The 17,444-nt window shown below is 37.7% G+C and overlaps 1 protein-coding gene across 4 annotated transcripts in view; it reads left to right on the top strand.

The window, feature by feature from the left end:
• Window positions 1-17,444, top strand: part of LOC110831292 (receptor-type tyrosine-protein phosphatase T) — a 54,508-nt gene that overhangs the window by 15,150 nt on the left and 21,914 nt on the right. For all 4 annotated transcript variants that reach the window (XM_087351392.1, XM_022067130.2, XM_022067129.2 and 1 more), the window contains 4 exons: window positions 8,485-8,609; window positions 10,074-10,272; window positions 10,360-10,415; window positions 11,140-11,314. In XM_087351392.1, coding sequence (XP_087207518.1) covers window positions 8,485-8,609; window positions 10,074-10,272; window positions 10,360-10,415; window positions 11,140-11,314 — 555 coding nt within the window. The remainder of the gene's footprint in view (window positions 1-8,484; window positions 8,610-10,073; window positions 10,273-10,359; window positions 10,416-11,139; window positions 11,315-17,444) is intronic.

Below are 17,444 nucleotides of genomic sequence, written 5' to 3'. Positions count from 1 at the left end.
TTCCTTAGTTTTTCTTCCACGGATTCTTTAATTCGATTTAGGATTATTCTTGAGAGCACTTTACTCGGTACTGACATGCTCCCTTTGTCAAGAAGAGACCAACTCTGTTCCTATGTTCTGCATCTTCTGCAGTAGGTCCTGAGTACAAGAATGTCAGCCCATCTTGTGTTTGCATTTCTCCAAAGTCTGGCCATCTCACTTCACTAACCCCAAGGATATCCAATCTGTATTTCAGCATCTCCTTTGTAACCTGCTTTAATCTGCTGGTTTCTCTCAAAGTTCTCACGTTCCAGAAACCTATTTTCGTGGTCCTTTTCATTCCAAAAGTCGTCAACGCTGAATCTATCCGGCTGTCTTTTTTTGCTGTTTCCGTAACAAGAGATTTTACAGGTCGGGTTGTTAGCCCTACGCCAACCCCCAGCCATCTTGGAGAACCGATGTTTTCTGTTGGGGTTGTCTCCCTTAGCTGGTAGGTCCCCATTTTAAAGCGTCGGGAACTCGCTTTTTAGCCCTTACATGACTTAGCCGTGTACACAGAGTGTACCCGTTGCCCAGGAGCCATGACGTAGACATGCATGCATCGGACTTAGTAGGAATAAATGGCATTTCCTGTGTTTTATTAGTGCACTTCCACCAGCAGGGAGTGCACCCACAGGACCACATACTACTCCTTTGGCCCCCCGGCGTCAAGGGTGACCCCCAGATACCGCGCTGTTTTGACCCATTCGATCGGCTGTCCGAGAAACTGCACTGCTCTGGGCTGTTGGATGCGTCTCATCGCCGAAACGAAGAGAACCGTGGTGCTCTTCGAGACGTTGATAGCAATCCTCCAGGCCCTGAGTCAGAGCTCAAGTCTACTGAGGTAGGTCTCCAGATACCTGACGAGAAGCGTTGGGCTACGGGACGTGGCTACTAGAGCCGTGTCGTCCGCGTACTGTGCTAACTCGACGTGGCGGGACGGAGTGGGTATGTCGTTGACATACAGACTGAAGAGCACAGGGGAGAGAAGTCCACCCTGCACAACTCCAGCCCGCATGGTACGACGTGTGGACGTGGCCGACTGGAAGGATGTCTGGAATGTCCGGTCAGCGAGGTAGGAAGAGATGGTTTTTACCAAGTACGACGGGAAGTTGAGGACGGTCAGTTTGTATAGGAGGCCTTGGACCCAGACTGTGTCGAAGGCTTTGGCCACGTCCAGGAAAACCGCGCCGGTTAGCCGCTTCTCATCAAGGTTTCTGTTGACCCTTTCGACGAGGCGAGCCAGCTGTAACGATGTGCTGTGTCTGGGTCGAAACCCAAACTGCTCGTCGCGCAGCAGCCCGCGTTCGCTGACCTCGTGTAGGACCCTCGTTAGGAGGATCTTCTCGCAGAGCTTGCCGACCGTGTCGAGAAGACTGATGGGTCTATAAGAAGAAGGTAGCGTGGGGTCCTTCCCCGGTTTCAGTATGGACACCACGCGAGCGTGTTTCCATGCCGAGGGGAAGTGCTGCCTGCGGAGGACCGCGTTGAACACTTTCGTGAGAAAGGTTACCGCGCGTCGTGGGAGATGTCTCAGGACCCTGTTCGGTATACGGTTGGGGCCCGGAGCCTTGCCAACCTTGAGTCCCTTGATGGCCTGGGCGACCTCCGAGGGACTGGTTAATTTCGGTTCACTTGCGGGGGCATACTCGTATGCTCGCATTGCCTCGTTAACCATGTCAATTGCAGCCGGGTCCGACGGGTTGTCTACCGGCTGGAATTGGACCTCAAGGCTGTCGGCCAGGGCCTCTGCCTTCACGGGGTTCGAGAGAGCCAGTCCTCCCGGCACTATCAAGGGGGGCGACGGAGTGGGGACTCGCATCACTCGCTTGGTCATCTTCCAAAGCGACTGGTCCTCGCAGTCCAAGGATTCGAGCGTGTCGCTCCACTGTTCGTTCCTCCACTCGTTGAGACGATAGGTCACCGACCTCTGGAGTCGATTGACCTGGGTCTTAAGAGCGGGGTCTCTCGTGACCTGCCACCGCCTCCTCAGCCGGTTCTTCAGGCGTATTTCATCCCGAATACTAGCGGGCAGAAGCGGTCGCCTGTCAACGCGGGGTCGAAGCTTGGGAGCGGACGCTGCTGTGGCTTCCAGGATAGCACTGGTCAGCTCCTCGACGCACTTGTCGATTGGCCAACGAAGCAGCGCATCGTCAGTGGCAGCCATGCATGCGATCCAACGTTGTGGCAAATACTGATTGAGGTAGCTGCGGACGAAGGTGGTGATAGTGTTGTGGAGCCCCAACTTGTTGATAAATGAAATCATCGCTGTGATCATGAAATTGCAGCATTAGCCATTCCTAGATCAACTCATGACAGTGAATTTATCCTCGGCGAAGAAAAATGGTCTGTAGTACTTCTCTTTGTATATGGCACAGAAAACATTCAGTTTCCGTGAATCCTGAATGTGCTTAATTGTGGCATGTGGGTTTTCACTTTCCCATACCACCACATTGTGAATGTTAAACCTTCCCATAAACTTGAAAGTTGCTTCGTGGCTGAAAATCAGTTTTTCAGCGAAACGGTCTTCCTCCAAGTGGTGCTCCATGTCGGTACAGAACTTAAAACGTAGGGTCTTGTCTTCATCGGTTAGGGGAGCCCAGGGCAGACCGGGGCCACGGGGGTAGAAGAGAGTATCGGATTTATTTCGTCTGCAGTGCATTGCGATCTATCGGGACCGGGTGAAACACAATTAGCATAGAGCACAGGGACATGTCATGTCTGTCAGCGCCATTTTGTGGTTACTCTTTCTGAAATAATCACCCATGCTGGATTTTGTTCCTATATTTTAGAAATATTTCTCAACTTCCAGCGCATATAAGACCTATTCATTATTTATATCCACTTTGTTGAATGATTCATTTTACAAGGTGTTTTCTTGTAAGTATTTTATGATGTCATTTATGGTGGGATAAACCTAATCTGAAAGAGTATACTCGGGCAGGATGGGGTAGGGTAGAATGGGATACAAAGTGTTGCCTCGAGTGAAAGTAGGGAAGAGGATCAAGATGACGAGTTCCTGTATTGTGGCGATGTCTATTCACAGTCTATTGAACGGTGGATCTTGCTCGAAATGGGCCCGTAACTCATGTGCGGGTGTTGATGGTCACGATTGTGAAGAGGTGCACATGTGTGCAGTCTACATTAGGCCTAAATAGATTTGAAATGTGTATAGTTTCGACATTTTATATTGTATATTTTATTATTTTTATAACCTACGTCATAAGCATTAGATAATCTGTGTCTTCGTGCAACTCTTTCAAATATATATCAACCGTACTCCGTCTAGAAATGCAGGAACAAATATCTATAGTACAAGTTTATGCACCAACCGAAGATGCAGATATAATAGAAAAAGAGCAATTCTATAATGATCTCCAAAGAGTTGCAAATGATATAGCAGATAGCAGAAGAAAATTTTTGGTAATGGGCGACCTAAATAGCCGGGTAGGAAATGTTGTAAGAACTGGACATGGAGCTATAGGCAAATATAATGGAGAAAAGTCAAGAAATGTAAATTGAAAAAAGACTTATAGAGTTCTGTGTGCACAACAACTTGATTATTGGGAATACTTTCTATATCCATAAGAATATACACAAAATCACATTTGAGGGTCAAGGGAGAGAAGCTAGAAGTATAATAGACTATTATATATATGGAAAGGAATTAAGATATATATTTAACGATATAAAGGTTATTCGAGGTGCAGAACTAAATAAGGACCATAGACTAGTTATAGGGGATACATGTGTTACAAAGACTTCAAGGAAATATAGAGGCAAAATATACGAGAAAATATGTACAGAGGAACTTCGAAAAACTAATAAACAAAAAGAATATAAAAATAAGATGTTTGAAAAGATGAATGAACTAACTAAAGAATAATTAGAAGACAAAGAAGAATGGAAACCAGAAAAACGCTGGGAGAAGATAGAATACAGTATACTGCAAGTGGCGGAAGAAGTATGTGGAAAAAAGAAAATAAATACAGGAACAAAACCCACAAGATGGTGGACGGAAGAAGTTAAGGAATGTGTCAAAAGGAAGAAACAAGCATGGAAGAAATATATTCATTCAAAATTAGATGGTGACCATCAGCAATATGTAGAAAAGAAAAATGAAGTCAAAAGGGATGGTAAGAGAAGCTAAAATAAGAAAATGGGAAGAATTTTGGAATGAGTTAGAGGAAAACTATAAGGAAAATAATCATAGATTCTGGAAGGTATTAAATAGAATAAGAGGCAAATTTGGAAAACAAATTCGAAACATTAAAAACAAAGATCAGAAATTAGTATTCGAAACTGGAGACATATGGAAAGAATATTACGAGAACAAATTTAAAGAGAGGTAAAAGACTAAGCCCCAAGAGGAAAATGTAGAAATCATTCTGGAGAAATAAAAAAGGGTAAAATAACAAAGATGGAGTTGTCGATGCAATAAAAAAACTCAAAAATGGGAAAGCACCAGGATGGGATAATATAGCACCTGAATATATAAAATATGGAGGAGAACATCTTACTGCTAAGATATATAAGTTAATCTCACAAATATGGATAGAAAACAAAATACCCGAGGACTGGGAGAAAATTATAATAATACCTATATACGAAAAGGGAAATTCAAGTCAATGCGAAAATTATAGACCAATGTGCCTATCCTCGGTAATACTCAAAATATACACTAGGATCTTGGAAATCAGATTGAGAAGAGTAACAGAAAAGGAGTTGGAAGAAGAGCAAATGGCTTTTAGACCCAACAGACAGACACAAGATCATATATTTTCAATATGAAATATATGTGATAAATTTATAGAAAAGGAAAAGAAATATACTTGGCATTCATAGATCTAAAATCTGCATTCGGCAATATAAGAAGATCGGAAATTTGGAAAATACTGGAGAAAAAATCCGTACCGTACAAACTGCGCGAAGCAATTAAGAGTACATTTAGTAATGTCCAGGGAATAGTAAGGATAAGAGGACAGGAATCGAAACCTTACTAAATAGAAAAGGGAGGGAAACAAGGCGATAGCCTTAGCCCTATATTATTTATACTAGTGATGGATGAGATACTGAAAATACGTAAAAGAAGAACAGCAAGGACGAAAGTAGGTAATTGGAAAATGAGGAGTATATTGACACAATCACTAATATATGCAGATGACATCGTGCTAATAGCGGACAACCAAGTGAAATTACAAAATGCAATAATTGAATGGAGAAAAAAAATGGAATTAAAAGACCTAAAAATAAATAATACTAAAAGTAAAGTTGTGAAAATAGGGAGACACGTATTAGAACAGGATGAAAGAGACACGGAAATATTCTATGGAAATGAGAAATTGGAACAAATAGAAACCTACGAATACTTGGGGGTCATATTATCTGAAGATGAAAAAACTGGTAATGAGATCCTAAATAGGGTATAGAAGGCAAATGCTTATTACCAATTAAACAATACAGTAGGGCCCCGCTTTTCGGCGCTCCGCTTTATGGCGATCCGCTAATACGGCGCTCAACAGCTGAGTCAGAGAAGTGCGTCCGGCGCCATTTTCTCGTCGCTGATTCAGTCTGTTTACAGCTTTTGTGGGCTCCGTCTCTCTGTATTTCTGGCAATTTTTCAGTTATTACAAACTGTATATTTATATAATATTTCTGTGTTACTACAGTGTAATTACAATGGTGTCTAAGGGTAGTAGCGATAAAAAGAGGAGTCGTAAGCCTCTTACTTTAAATGCCAAGTTAGAGATGATTAAACTTCGTGAACAAGGCATGTCTATGGCTTCCGAACCATCACCAAAACGAATAAGATTCGTTGAAGAGTCAAATGATGAAGATGTGCCATCTCCTTCATCTTTCCTACTATAAGCATATCAATTTTCAAATTTATATTCACCAATCACTATAAGCTGAGGACAATGTGTGTATTACTGATATTCATTTTAATTTCATATCGTTTTCTTAGGCCTGGCGCTATTGTGCACTTACTATATGATTGTGTAACATCTTATTAGGCTTTGATATGCATTTGCAAGTGAAATAAGGCAAAGATCCGCTTTTCGGCGATTTTCGCTTTACGGAGGGGGTCTGGTCCCTAACCCGCCGTATAAGCGGTGCCCTACTGCACAATATTTGGAAAGCACGAATTGAATATAAAAACCAAGAAATAATTCTACCAATTAGTTATAGAACCAAAACTATTATATGGCAGAGAGAGCTGGCCAAACTTAAATAAATATTCATCTAAAGTTACAGTGATGGAAATGAAATGTCTCAGAAAATCAATAGGGAAAACGCGCAGGAATAGAATAAGGAACACCAAAATTAGAGAAGAGGTGGGAATTAAATCACTTAAAACAAAATTGGAAGAAAAACAACTGAAATGATTTGGACATGTTGTTCGAATAGCAGATGAAAGAAAGACGAAATAGATTTTGAAAGCTAGAGTTGAGGGTAACAGAACAAGAGGAAGACATAGAAAGAGCTACTTGGATACTATTAGAGAAATAGGACAGGCAAAGGGGAAAAATTTAACGCAGATGAAATTCTTAGCAAGACATAAGAAGGAATGGAGGAGGTGGACCGATCAATCAACCCCGACGCTATACAGGCAAAAAGGGAGATGAGAAAGAAGAAGAAGAAGAGTTTTTGTAACATGGTAGTTAGTAACTAATCTTAATGTGATTTGGATTGTTGAATTTTCTGTGGCAATAACACACACAAATTCACACACACACCCATAGGAGGCCCAGGGCAAAACAGGGCCAACGAGCAAAACAGGGAACCGGCTGTATTTCGTCTGCAATGCGTTGCGATCTGTCGGGATCAGGTGAAATACCATTAACAAACAACACAAGGTGATGTCATATCAGTCAGTGCCATTTTGTGGTTACAGTTTCTGAAATAATCACCGATGCTGGATTTTGCTCCTACATTTTACAATTTTTTCTCAACTTCCAGTGAAGGCTAAACCTATTCATTACTCATATCCACTTTGTTGAATGATGCATGTTACAAGGTGTTTTCTTGAAAGTCTTTAAACACCATATTTTTATTTATTTTCATGATGTAATTTTTGGTGGAAAAGTCCTAATTTGAAAGAGTATACTCGGGGCAGGAAGAGGTAGGGCAGAACGGGGTACCCAGGTTTGCGCTGAGTAAAAACAGAGAAGATGATCAAGATGACGAGTGCCAGTATATCTATTTGCAGTATAGTGAAGGGTGGATCCGGTATTCGTCTTGCTTGAAATGGGCCCATAACTCATGTGCAGGTGTTGGTAGTCACAGTGATGAAGAGGTGTATATGTGTGTTAGGCCTAAGTAGATTCCAAATGTATAAAGTTTCGATATTTTACATTATATACTACATTATTTTTATATCCTACGTGATAATTATTAGATAATCTGTGTCTTCTCATAACTTTTCAAACATATATCAACCACACCCCGTCTTGCCCCAGGCACGAGGCAAAATGGGGCATGTTACACTGTCATAAAGAAATTAATATTTAAAAAACTGTAACTCTTAAAACTAAAATAATAACTCCTTATACATTTCAAATAGACGATAAATCCACACAACATTACTCCATGTGTTTATCTGTATTATTGTCCCTTCCACATGCCTACAAATTTAAGTTCCCCGTTCTGCAATGGGCTACCCTATATTTGCATAAGCATGCACTTGTGATAAGTGCAATTAGGCTACACAGTTCACATTTAATTTCTTACCTTAACCTGTCACAGCTGTTAATTAAGGAATTGAGAAATATTGTCATTATGGAAACTAGTGAAGTGTTACGTATGGAGTGTCGCGATGTATGGAGCAGAGACTTGGACACTCAGGAAGAAGGATCAGAAATACCTGCAGAGTTTTGAAATGTGGTGTTGGAGAAGAATAGAGAAGATCAGATGGACGGATCGAGTGACCAACGAAGAAGTACTGAGGAGAGTCAACGAGCAAAGAAACATTCTGCAGGCGATTACACGAAGGAAAGCTAACTGACTGGGACATATTATGAGAAGGAATGGATTACTGAGTTATATCATCGAAGACCAGGTTGAAGGAAAGCGAGGACTGGGAAGAAGACTGATACAGCTAACTGACGGTCTCAAACAAGGAAAGAAGATGAAGTTTCAGGAGTTAAAACGAAAAGCTATGAATAGGTAAAACTGGCGAACTCTTTTTGGGCAGAGCAATGGACCTGTCGTCAGACAGAACACTAAATAATAATAATAATAATATCATTATTTATGGAAAAGAAGATTTCGAAAGAATACCAGGAAAATGAGGAATTATAGACAATTTTTCAGACTTATACTTTCAAACTGCAGAATGTGCGGTACTGTTCCTCTTGTAAATGTTTAAAAGCATCCATTTGTTTGGATTTTTAAACATTTTAATACATTCATTTCATTCATTGTTAATAAAACTGTGATAATGGTAATACTGTTTCTATTCCATAGAATATCCAGTATTCGATGAAGCACCACGTTTCATCTCACACACTCTAACTTCAATAACTATCTCAGTAGATAACATCAGTTTTTCTGGAGACATTTACCCTACTAACTATCATCTACAATATGTGGTAAGTAATAGAATTTACAAGAAGGAAACAGATTACTTTTATTAATGTTAAGAGGAACATGATGCATTCTAGCCAGTAAAATTATGATATTTGTAGAAATGGTACATTTGAAAGACAATCATTAGTACTGTCAAGGTATGACATTTTTACAGTCTAACATTTAAAATACAACCCATCAATAGTCATGTTCTGTTATACAAAAACGAAATCTGTGAGAAATTGCTATCTCCTTTCAATTATAGAAAATGTTTCTTGAAACTCTTTCACTGCCTTGATGTCACCCAGTTACTTAGGTTGTATTTTCTGATGGAAACCAGACTTCCTGCTCGACGATGATTTAACTGTTTGTAAGTCCGGAAGGGGACGGCCATGATTTTTTACATCACTTTTTCACTCAGAGACAATTGGGAAAAAGTAATTCTGTAAATATGAAACACTTCTTTTGCTCATTGTCATTATCAGAACAACAAATAGTCAGCACACAGAATTATTGAACACTCATTAACAATAACACGAAACAGATTGTGATACAGGAATCAGTCTAAAACACGTGGTACCGGGCAATCGTGTGTACTATGAGCCGGCTGCATGGACTGCAGCCCCGATATGCGCTGTACCAGTGAACTGCCCCTCACTCTACCGCCCGCCACGCACTCTACTTTTGACCGGCTAGCCGCGCTGAAATCCTTGCAGCCAGATGATAGCCCCGTTCTGCTTCGCACTCCTCGCACGCGGACTTACTGTCATTTCAGCCGATTAGTGGATAATGACAAATTAAGGGGCATTATTAAAATAATGATACAGCGGAAATAAAGTTTTACAAATTATATAAACACAAAAAATATTTTTTTCAATTTTTGAAAAATTATAGGGGCTGCTGCAGCTCTTATGGACGGGCCGCCACTGCTCCCTAAATTGTAATGTTACTCAATTCCAATATTTGTATGTGCCAAATTAGTAGTAGTTTTGATTTATTTGAATGCGAAGTTGTTCTGACAATATCAGTTCTTCCAACTCTTTCTGTTATTGTAATTGTGCTGTCTGTATGCTACTTTGTTATGTATCTTCCTTTCATTCCCAAAAGACCATAGTTATTTTATATGTATCATAATATTGCTCATGAGTATTAGTATATTCCAAAAACCATCAAATCTTTCTATTTCCTTAATGGTATTTGTAACAAATCTGTGTGAGATTTATTGTCCTTAACACTTCTTCATGATGTGCCATCAATTGGTTTCCATTTTCTCATTTGTTAATTTGGAAGTAACTTCAACACCTTCAATAACTAACATCTAGGATAGGAGCAGAAATTTCATCTGCAGTAAAATCCAACTAATCAACTACATTAAATTTTAGTAACAAATTTTTGCTCAACCTTGATGTGACTGTGTGATTTATTACATTTCTTCTCTATTAAAGCTTCAAATCTTACTTAATTTTTTATTCTGAACTCCTTCACAGAAAGTTGAAAGTGCAAATCAAGGAGGAAGTTGGATTACATTTGGTACATTTGCATACAGTGCCAAAGTAAAACAGCATGAAATACCTTGTTTAGAAGTTCGTTCAAGCTATGGAGTAAGAGTTGTTCTGATTGATGAGACAGGAACAGGTTATAATGGCACTGATATACCATGTGCTGTGTACAACACATCTTGTATCCGTAAGTTTGCAAAGTTGTCATTTTAAAGATTAAATGGAAGTATTCTAAGTAATTTTATTAAGCACAATTAATACAATGTTCTTACAGATCCTGATAAAGTGAATACACAACTTCTTCAGCATACCATCCGAATAAGTTGGCAGGTAAGTGGAAGTTTTAAATTCAAATTTTAATTTTAGAATAGCAATAAAAGTCTTCTTAAATTTATATGAAATCTGAGGCTCAATTCTGCATGAAAATGGAAGTAATATATTCCTCGAAATTGTTTACAATCAAATGCAATGCATTTACAGAGACTATCATAACTTGGAATTCCACTAACTGAATGCTTCCTTCACACAATATAAGCAAGAAGTTTAAAAGATTTGTGCATTTTTTATATATAAATTCTTTCCAAGCACTCTGTATGTAGAGGAGTGTTTTGTCTAAGTTTGATATAGTTATTTTTTTCAAATTACTCCACCAGTTATCAGCTTCCTATTCTGTATACACCCTTTCTTTCACCCTAATTTGGACTAATCAAACCCATATATTGCTCCCTTAATTATAAGATCATACGTAACAACCTCTGGTAAAATCAATAAAGACCTAAACTTTCTCCGATTCAAAGTATATCTCATGTAAAACAGCATCCACTTTCTTTAGATCTAACAAGATTCCAGACCTTCTTTGGTAGCTAAAACATAGTGTTGCCTTGGTCTGTAGAGTGATAACAGAACAAGTTTTGGGCTACAGAAAAGTGTTCAACATCATAAAGTGCTGGCCCATAACTCAACGCTCATTCCTGTCTAGTCCTCCATCCATCACAAGTTCAATTTCATTACATTATATATTAATTTTAATCTGACTTGCATTATATACTTTCAGCTATCTGCTCATCACTGTAATGAAGGTTTATATGTTTATGATGTTAAAGAAAATGGAAGTAACACCACTGACCCTCAGCTTCCTTTTGGCCTGAAACCATTTACAGATTATAGATGGACACTGCGGTATGGGAATATGTTAATTCTTGTAGGCAACATAACAACCCCTGAAAGTGGTAAGTTAAAACATGTATTTTCGTAAAAGCAATAAACATTACAGTTCTAGATTCATGTTCCTTTATTAAAAGAAGAATATTATTACAGATTTTGAGGAAATTCTTTTGTCCACCCTTATTATTCAGTATGCTTTCTTGAGTCACCCAATTTTCTGTGCAATATATAGCAACGCAATTTAAGGGTAAGATATGGAACTACTTCTTATTCTCGATATAATACCATTATCTGACACTGTGTTGAGTGGCGATGGTTCAATTTTTAAACTCAAAAAATCTAATTAAAATTATAGCTCTTAGAACATTCTGGTGCTTTAGTCTGCATTGAACTGCTTATTTCAGTGGATTGTCTAATCACCAGCTTAGCAGTAATATCAGGAAACTTTTTTCATTCTACTATTATTGCGTGCTGCGGGACTTTTCAGATTACATCCCACTTATGATCCTAAATTGAAATAGATATTCAAAGTCTAATAAAGGGATTAGTTGTAAAGAATAATTTAAAGAAAAATAAAGAATGTTTATGAGCGTCTGCTGTGTAAAGACATTCTGCAGAAGTGTATAATAATGAATATCTTTAGACAAGAAACAATAATACTTGATGGATTGTGAAAAATGATAGTATTACCATAAAACTATCAGTGGATATCATAAGATTTCAATCTTAATACATTTTATAAAAATCTGTTTCAAGTTTCTAAAACAGTTGAAGTTATAAAATATTTTGGGAATTTTGGGAATAAAAATTCTGTGTCTGTAATGAGTAATACGAATAACCAAATATACATGATGCTGCAGCACAGAAATCCAGGAATTCATTCACATTAGTAAAAAATAAGTCCCAGTTTATTTGCATTTTGTTGAAATCTCATGTAAAAGCAGACACATAAAAATGAGTGAAAAACAACTAGTCCCTTCTTTCAGGATTTAAATTTATATTATAAAAGCAGCTGAGGGAATTCTGACATAGTAAATTAGTTGGAAATGGTTTAAACTGGCTTGACAAATTTTTCTTTCGATTTCCCTCAGCTTCCTATATACAGTAAAACCCCTCAAGTTGGACATCCCTATATCCTGGATACACATCTATATTGGGCACTTTTAAATGGAACCGGCGAATGTCATAATTTTACGTGTCTGGGACATTCTTTTATCCTGGAATTTGAACACACCTTTTGTTGTAAGTTGGACAGGTTATAGCATTTAGCTTCAAATCTTTTTTGGGAAAAGTTTACAGTTATTTTGTTGTTTTGAATTTCTAACTGAGGAATGCCTTCTATCTGGTGGACTAGTTTATGGTTGAATATGGGATACATTGAACCCTTTACTGGACTACAATATTGCAAATTCATTATTAACTCCGTGAGCACTGTGGTTTCAAACTGTGTTAGCAGAAACGGGATTTTGTTTTTTAAGATGGGGAAGGGAGAATTCGTGGAATTAGCTTTAGAAGAGAATAAAGAATTACTGGATCGTCTGAAGAAAGAACAAAGTTGCAGAATGCTGGCACAGGAATAGGGCATCTCCAAATCTACTGTTTCCAACAGCAACAGAGCCGCCATTACCGACGCGTGGGAAAAGACTTGTAGTGCACACATAAAAAGACCTCGAAAATCACCACATGACGAACTAAATGACAAAGTCTTAGAGTTTTTTCGGTGTTGTCGTGCAAAGAACATTCCCATTAGCGGCACACTTTAACAGAAGGAGGCTAAAGAAGTTGCAACTAGACCCCAAATCAAAGATTCCTCTGCGAGCAATGGGTGGTTGGATCGTTTCCGTAAACGAAACAACATAAGTTTCAAGATCATTTCTGGCGAATCAGCTTCTGCTGGTTTTGAAGCTGCTGAAGATTGGAAACGCAAACTTTCAAGCCTTTTGTTGGGATACGCAGAAGAGGACATTTTCAAAGCGAATAACTGTGGAATATTCTACCATCAACATCCAACGCTATCCTTAATAGAAGAGGGAGAGACATATAAAGGAATGAAGAAGTCTAAGGAACGGGTTACTCTTTTGCTATACTACAATTCGCGAGGAGAGAAATTAAAGTCACTAGTTATGTGAAATTGGACGACCTTCCCGTAATTTTGCGTTACAACAAGAAAGCTTGGATCACATCTAATATATTTTCTGAGTGATTGAACGAGGTCAACCTTAAAATAAAGCCGAATAATCGGAAGATACAATTGTTTGTCAACAACGCTACAAGCCACGTTAATTCAAATCTTTCAAATATCACTACATAATTTATACCGTCAAATGTGACCAGCGAATAATAACCACTAGACAAGGGCATTATTTAATCTGTGAAATGCTATACATGAAGCAGCTAATGTTTTCACTAATCAATGCTGCAGATAAGTGCAAGAACGCGACCGAATTTTCGCGAAGCGTTACAGGCTTAGATGCCATTCGGTGGATTCATGGTGCCTGGCCGAACTTTCTCCACAAACCATTGCAAAGTGTTTCCGACACGCAAGATTTATGGCAGATTCTGTAGAGGATGAAGAGGAAAGGAAAGAAGAGGACAATATGCATGAAGAAAAACGCTGCCTTCCTGAGGATTATCGCAACCAACTTCTGATGCCCAATCTCTTTCAACGTTCCACAACATTCAGGAGGTTTACGACGATGTTGCTGGAACAGTCGATAATGTGCAAGACAAAGTGATGACTCAAGTGACGCTGTGTGTGAAAAATCTTCAGAGGAAAATGAGTTATGTGTGTACGAAGAACCACCTACCTATCTGAGGGTTGTACAATACGTACAAGAATTAAAAGTAAAAAAGCAGTGTCTTGTGACGAACTTTTTGGCATGAAATAAGTGAATTTGGATCTAATACAGTAAGTACAATTAAGAAAACACATTCTGAACGTTGACAATTTAATCGAGGCTGGGGTGTAATTTGCAATGCATGGGAGTGTGTTTTAAAAGATTATTATTATTATTGTTGTTGTTTTCACCGATTCTTAATTCAAGTAAGCCTATAGTAGTTAGATAATGCAAGTAAATAGATTACATTGTCATTACACCACAATCTGAAAGGATGATTTTTCCCATTCCCTCTATCTTGGACACCTCTGTAAGTGGGACACATGTTTGTGGAACCGAAAATGTCCCACTTAGAAAGGTTTTACTGTACCTATGACTAACAAAAATAATTCTCTATGTCAGTAATGAAATAAATTTGTTTCCTATGAGGAACACAATTCTGTGAAAGGTCATTTAAAATCACTCTCCACATGCTTGTCTTTTAGTATCCATGAAATAACTTGGGAAATGGTGTAGCAATTTTGATAAAATTTGGTATTGTGTCAATTTTCCTGTTGTAGGAGATATTTGAGGATATGTGAAATGACCTAATTATCCATGCACAACTTGTGACTAACATCTTCCACTCTTCTTTCAAGCTGCATAACCATATCTTATGAAGGTGTGAGATTAGCAGTGGAATCTTTATGCTACTTTTTCTGTGTAATCTCCCAGGTCATATGTATACCACAAAGATTAGCAGAGATTGTAGATTATCATATCAAATATCTTGTATCATGTACTTCTTCGACGTATTGAGAATTTAAGTACAGGCACTTCCCAGCTTCTGCAGATGATTCTCATTCTGCTTTTCTCTGAATGTGGGGAAGAGGTGGGGATAATTGTATTATCAACACAATGCTAAATATGAAATAGTAGGTTTTGAATAATTCAAGCAAGAAAGATGTCTAGTATTGTTTCTCATATATCATTATCTCTTCATTGAAATTCCATTATTTTGCCCCATTTAAAGAACCAGCGAAGTGAAAATTTTTTACCTGTTCACCTATGATACCCTGCAGAGGAGGACTGATAGTTTCTTCTAGGGTGCAATGCTGATGGCAGTTCAGATTTTATTCCTTCACTAAGAATGTGTACACAAACTCTGTTAAATAAAGTTAGGAGTATTCAATGGCAGAAGAATCATCGTTGATAATCAGAAGCTGCTTTACAAGCCAACCCAGCACTGTGAATCCTAGTACCAATCTATTGTTTATCATGTACCATCATGTGCAAGCTTTTCTAATTATATCTCTTTAGAATAAGAAAAGTTGGATGTTCCAAATGTTGACTCCTCATCTACAAACTTCTCTACTGAATCTTGGTCTAGGTACAGTCCTGATACCACATTTTCTTTACTCAGATAAGACCATTTCAAGAACCCTGATGTATATTTATTTATTGGTAATAAATTGTGATATGTGAACAAGGAAACTAAGACACTTACGTCACTTGGATGTGACCATAACAGTAGACCACACGAATGCTAAAGTTATGAAGAAATGAACCACAAAGTTAGAGGAGGCAAATATTAGCATGCAACAATATGGCTTGAACCCTTCAACAATTTTTTTTTGGAGGAAACCCAAAATTGTGCAAGAAAATTACTAACAAAAATTATTTTATAGCAAGACACTCCTGAATGGACCATTATTATTTCTATTTAAATATGTGTGTGTCTTTCGAAATTCACTGTAAAAATAATGTTAAAATCAATTAAAAATAAATACAGACTTATAGGTAGGGAAAAGTGTTGAACCTCAAGTCAATTTTTGGTTATTATTTTTTTGTTTGAACAAGATTATTTGTATCAAATTTTTGAATGCTACACACTATTACACATATATTTGGTAAATGAAACATATTTCTTACTTTAACATTTCTTTACTTATAAGTTTACCAATACCATTTAAAAGCAAAAGGTAAAGTGACCCAAGGTACAACCACATTTTTACCACCCCGTATTGTACCTTAGGACGGAATTCTACAGAACGTTAAACTAATGAGTAAATTTAATTTTCACATTTTGATTGTCTTCCATTAATAAATGGCAGCAAGTTACATCATCAGGAATACATACAATAATAAAAGAACAGTGTATGTAATTAATAATCAACTAATAACATTAATTTAATAATCTACCTACACAAAAAAATTACTGTAGAAAGGCAAGCTATATTCAAATTAAATACAATAAATTAAATGTAAACACATACATTTTGTAAGGGTAAGTAGGTTGCTTTAATATATTCACATTGAATCCACTAAAATCCACTGAAAAACACAACTGTGACCCTTGCAGTTTCAAAGATCCTGCTGGTACAGGGGGTGGAAGCTTCCTTAATATTTCAATACTGGGAATTCTAAAATATTTATTTTATTTGTCAAGGATAAATTTATTGGTGTTCTGAATTCGCTTGTAATATCTGATTTCATATTCATTTCCATGAAAATCATTTATTACTTCAGCTATGTAATGCTCTTTTTCCTGCCAGCTTTACTAAAACAGAATATTCTTATGTCACAACAACAAATATGAAATTTTCTTCCACTTTTTCTTTAATAACATTAGCCATTTCACTTTCAAACAGAGTTATGCATATGTAACATCTTCAGACTCCTCTTCAGAGCTGCCAACAGTGAGCAACCACTTCTTCACAGCTATTACCAATGGCATTTACAGCAACAATCATTGTAATATTTAGCCCCCTCACCCCTGAAGTCACAGTCCCCACTTGCTTGATTCCCTAAGCACAAATAATTTTGGGGGAAACATGAACAGTAGAATTGCCAGTCTCATCTAAATTATAGATCTTATTAGCAGAGAAGTTGTGTTTTGACATAAGTTCATTTAAATTTTCAAAAAATGCCTTTACAATTTCACGATTAAATCTTTTAGGTTGAGTGAGACTAGTAACCTCAGGTTTTCTCAAAGTCAAGGACTTGTGACGTTTCCTCAGTCCCCTCAGCCACATATTACCAACAGATTCATTGTTTTCCCAACTCTCTGGCATAACTACACCATTTGCTTTGCCATATTGAAAAGCAATTTTGAGAGCTTCCTTTTTCATGAGACCATAATATAATGTTACAGCTTCTTTGAAATACTCAGCAATTTAAGTTCCTGAAAACTTTTTTAACGTCTTTTATGGCTGTGTACTCAAAATTAAAAGAGATTTTTGATCTTGAAACTTCATCAAATAACGTCTTAGTGTAGTTCTTGAAATTCCAGAATCACGTGCTGTTCTCCTTACTTTTGTTTGTTCTTCATTACATCTTGTGTGGCTCGTACTATGGTCACTGCATCTACTTTTTGACT

The sequence above is a fragment of the Zootermopsis nevadensis genome, unplaced genomic scaffold, assembly GCF_977971745.1.
Source record: "Zootermopsis nevadensis isolate Lab colony 2312 unplaced genomic scaffold, Znev_1.0 Znev_ptg000019l, whole genome shotgun sequence".
Taxonomy (NCBI): domain Eukaryota; kingdom Metazoa; phylum Arthropoda; class Insecta; order Blattodea; family Termopsidae; genus Zootermopsis; species Zootermopsis nevadensis.
The sequence above is the reverse complement of the archived record's forward strand: the minus strand, read 5'-3'. Positions and strand labels throughout refer to the sequence as shown.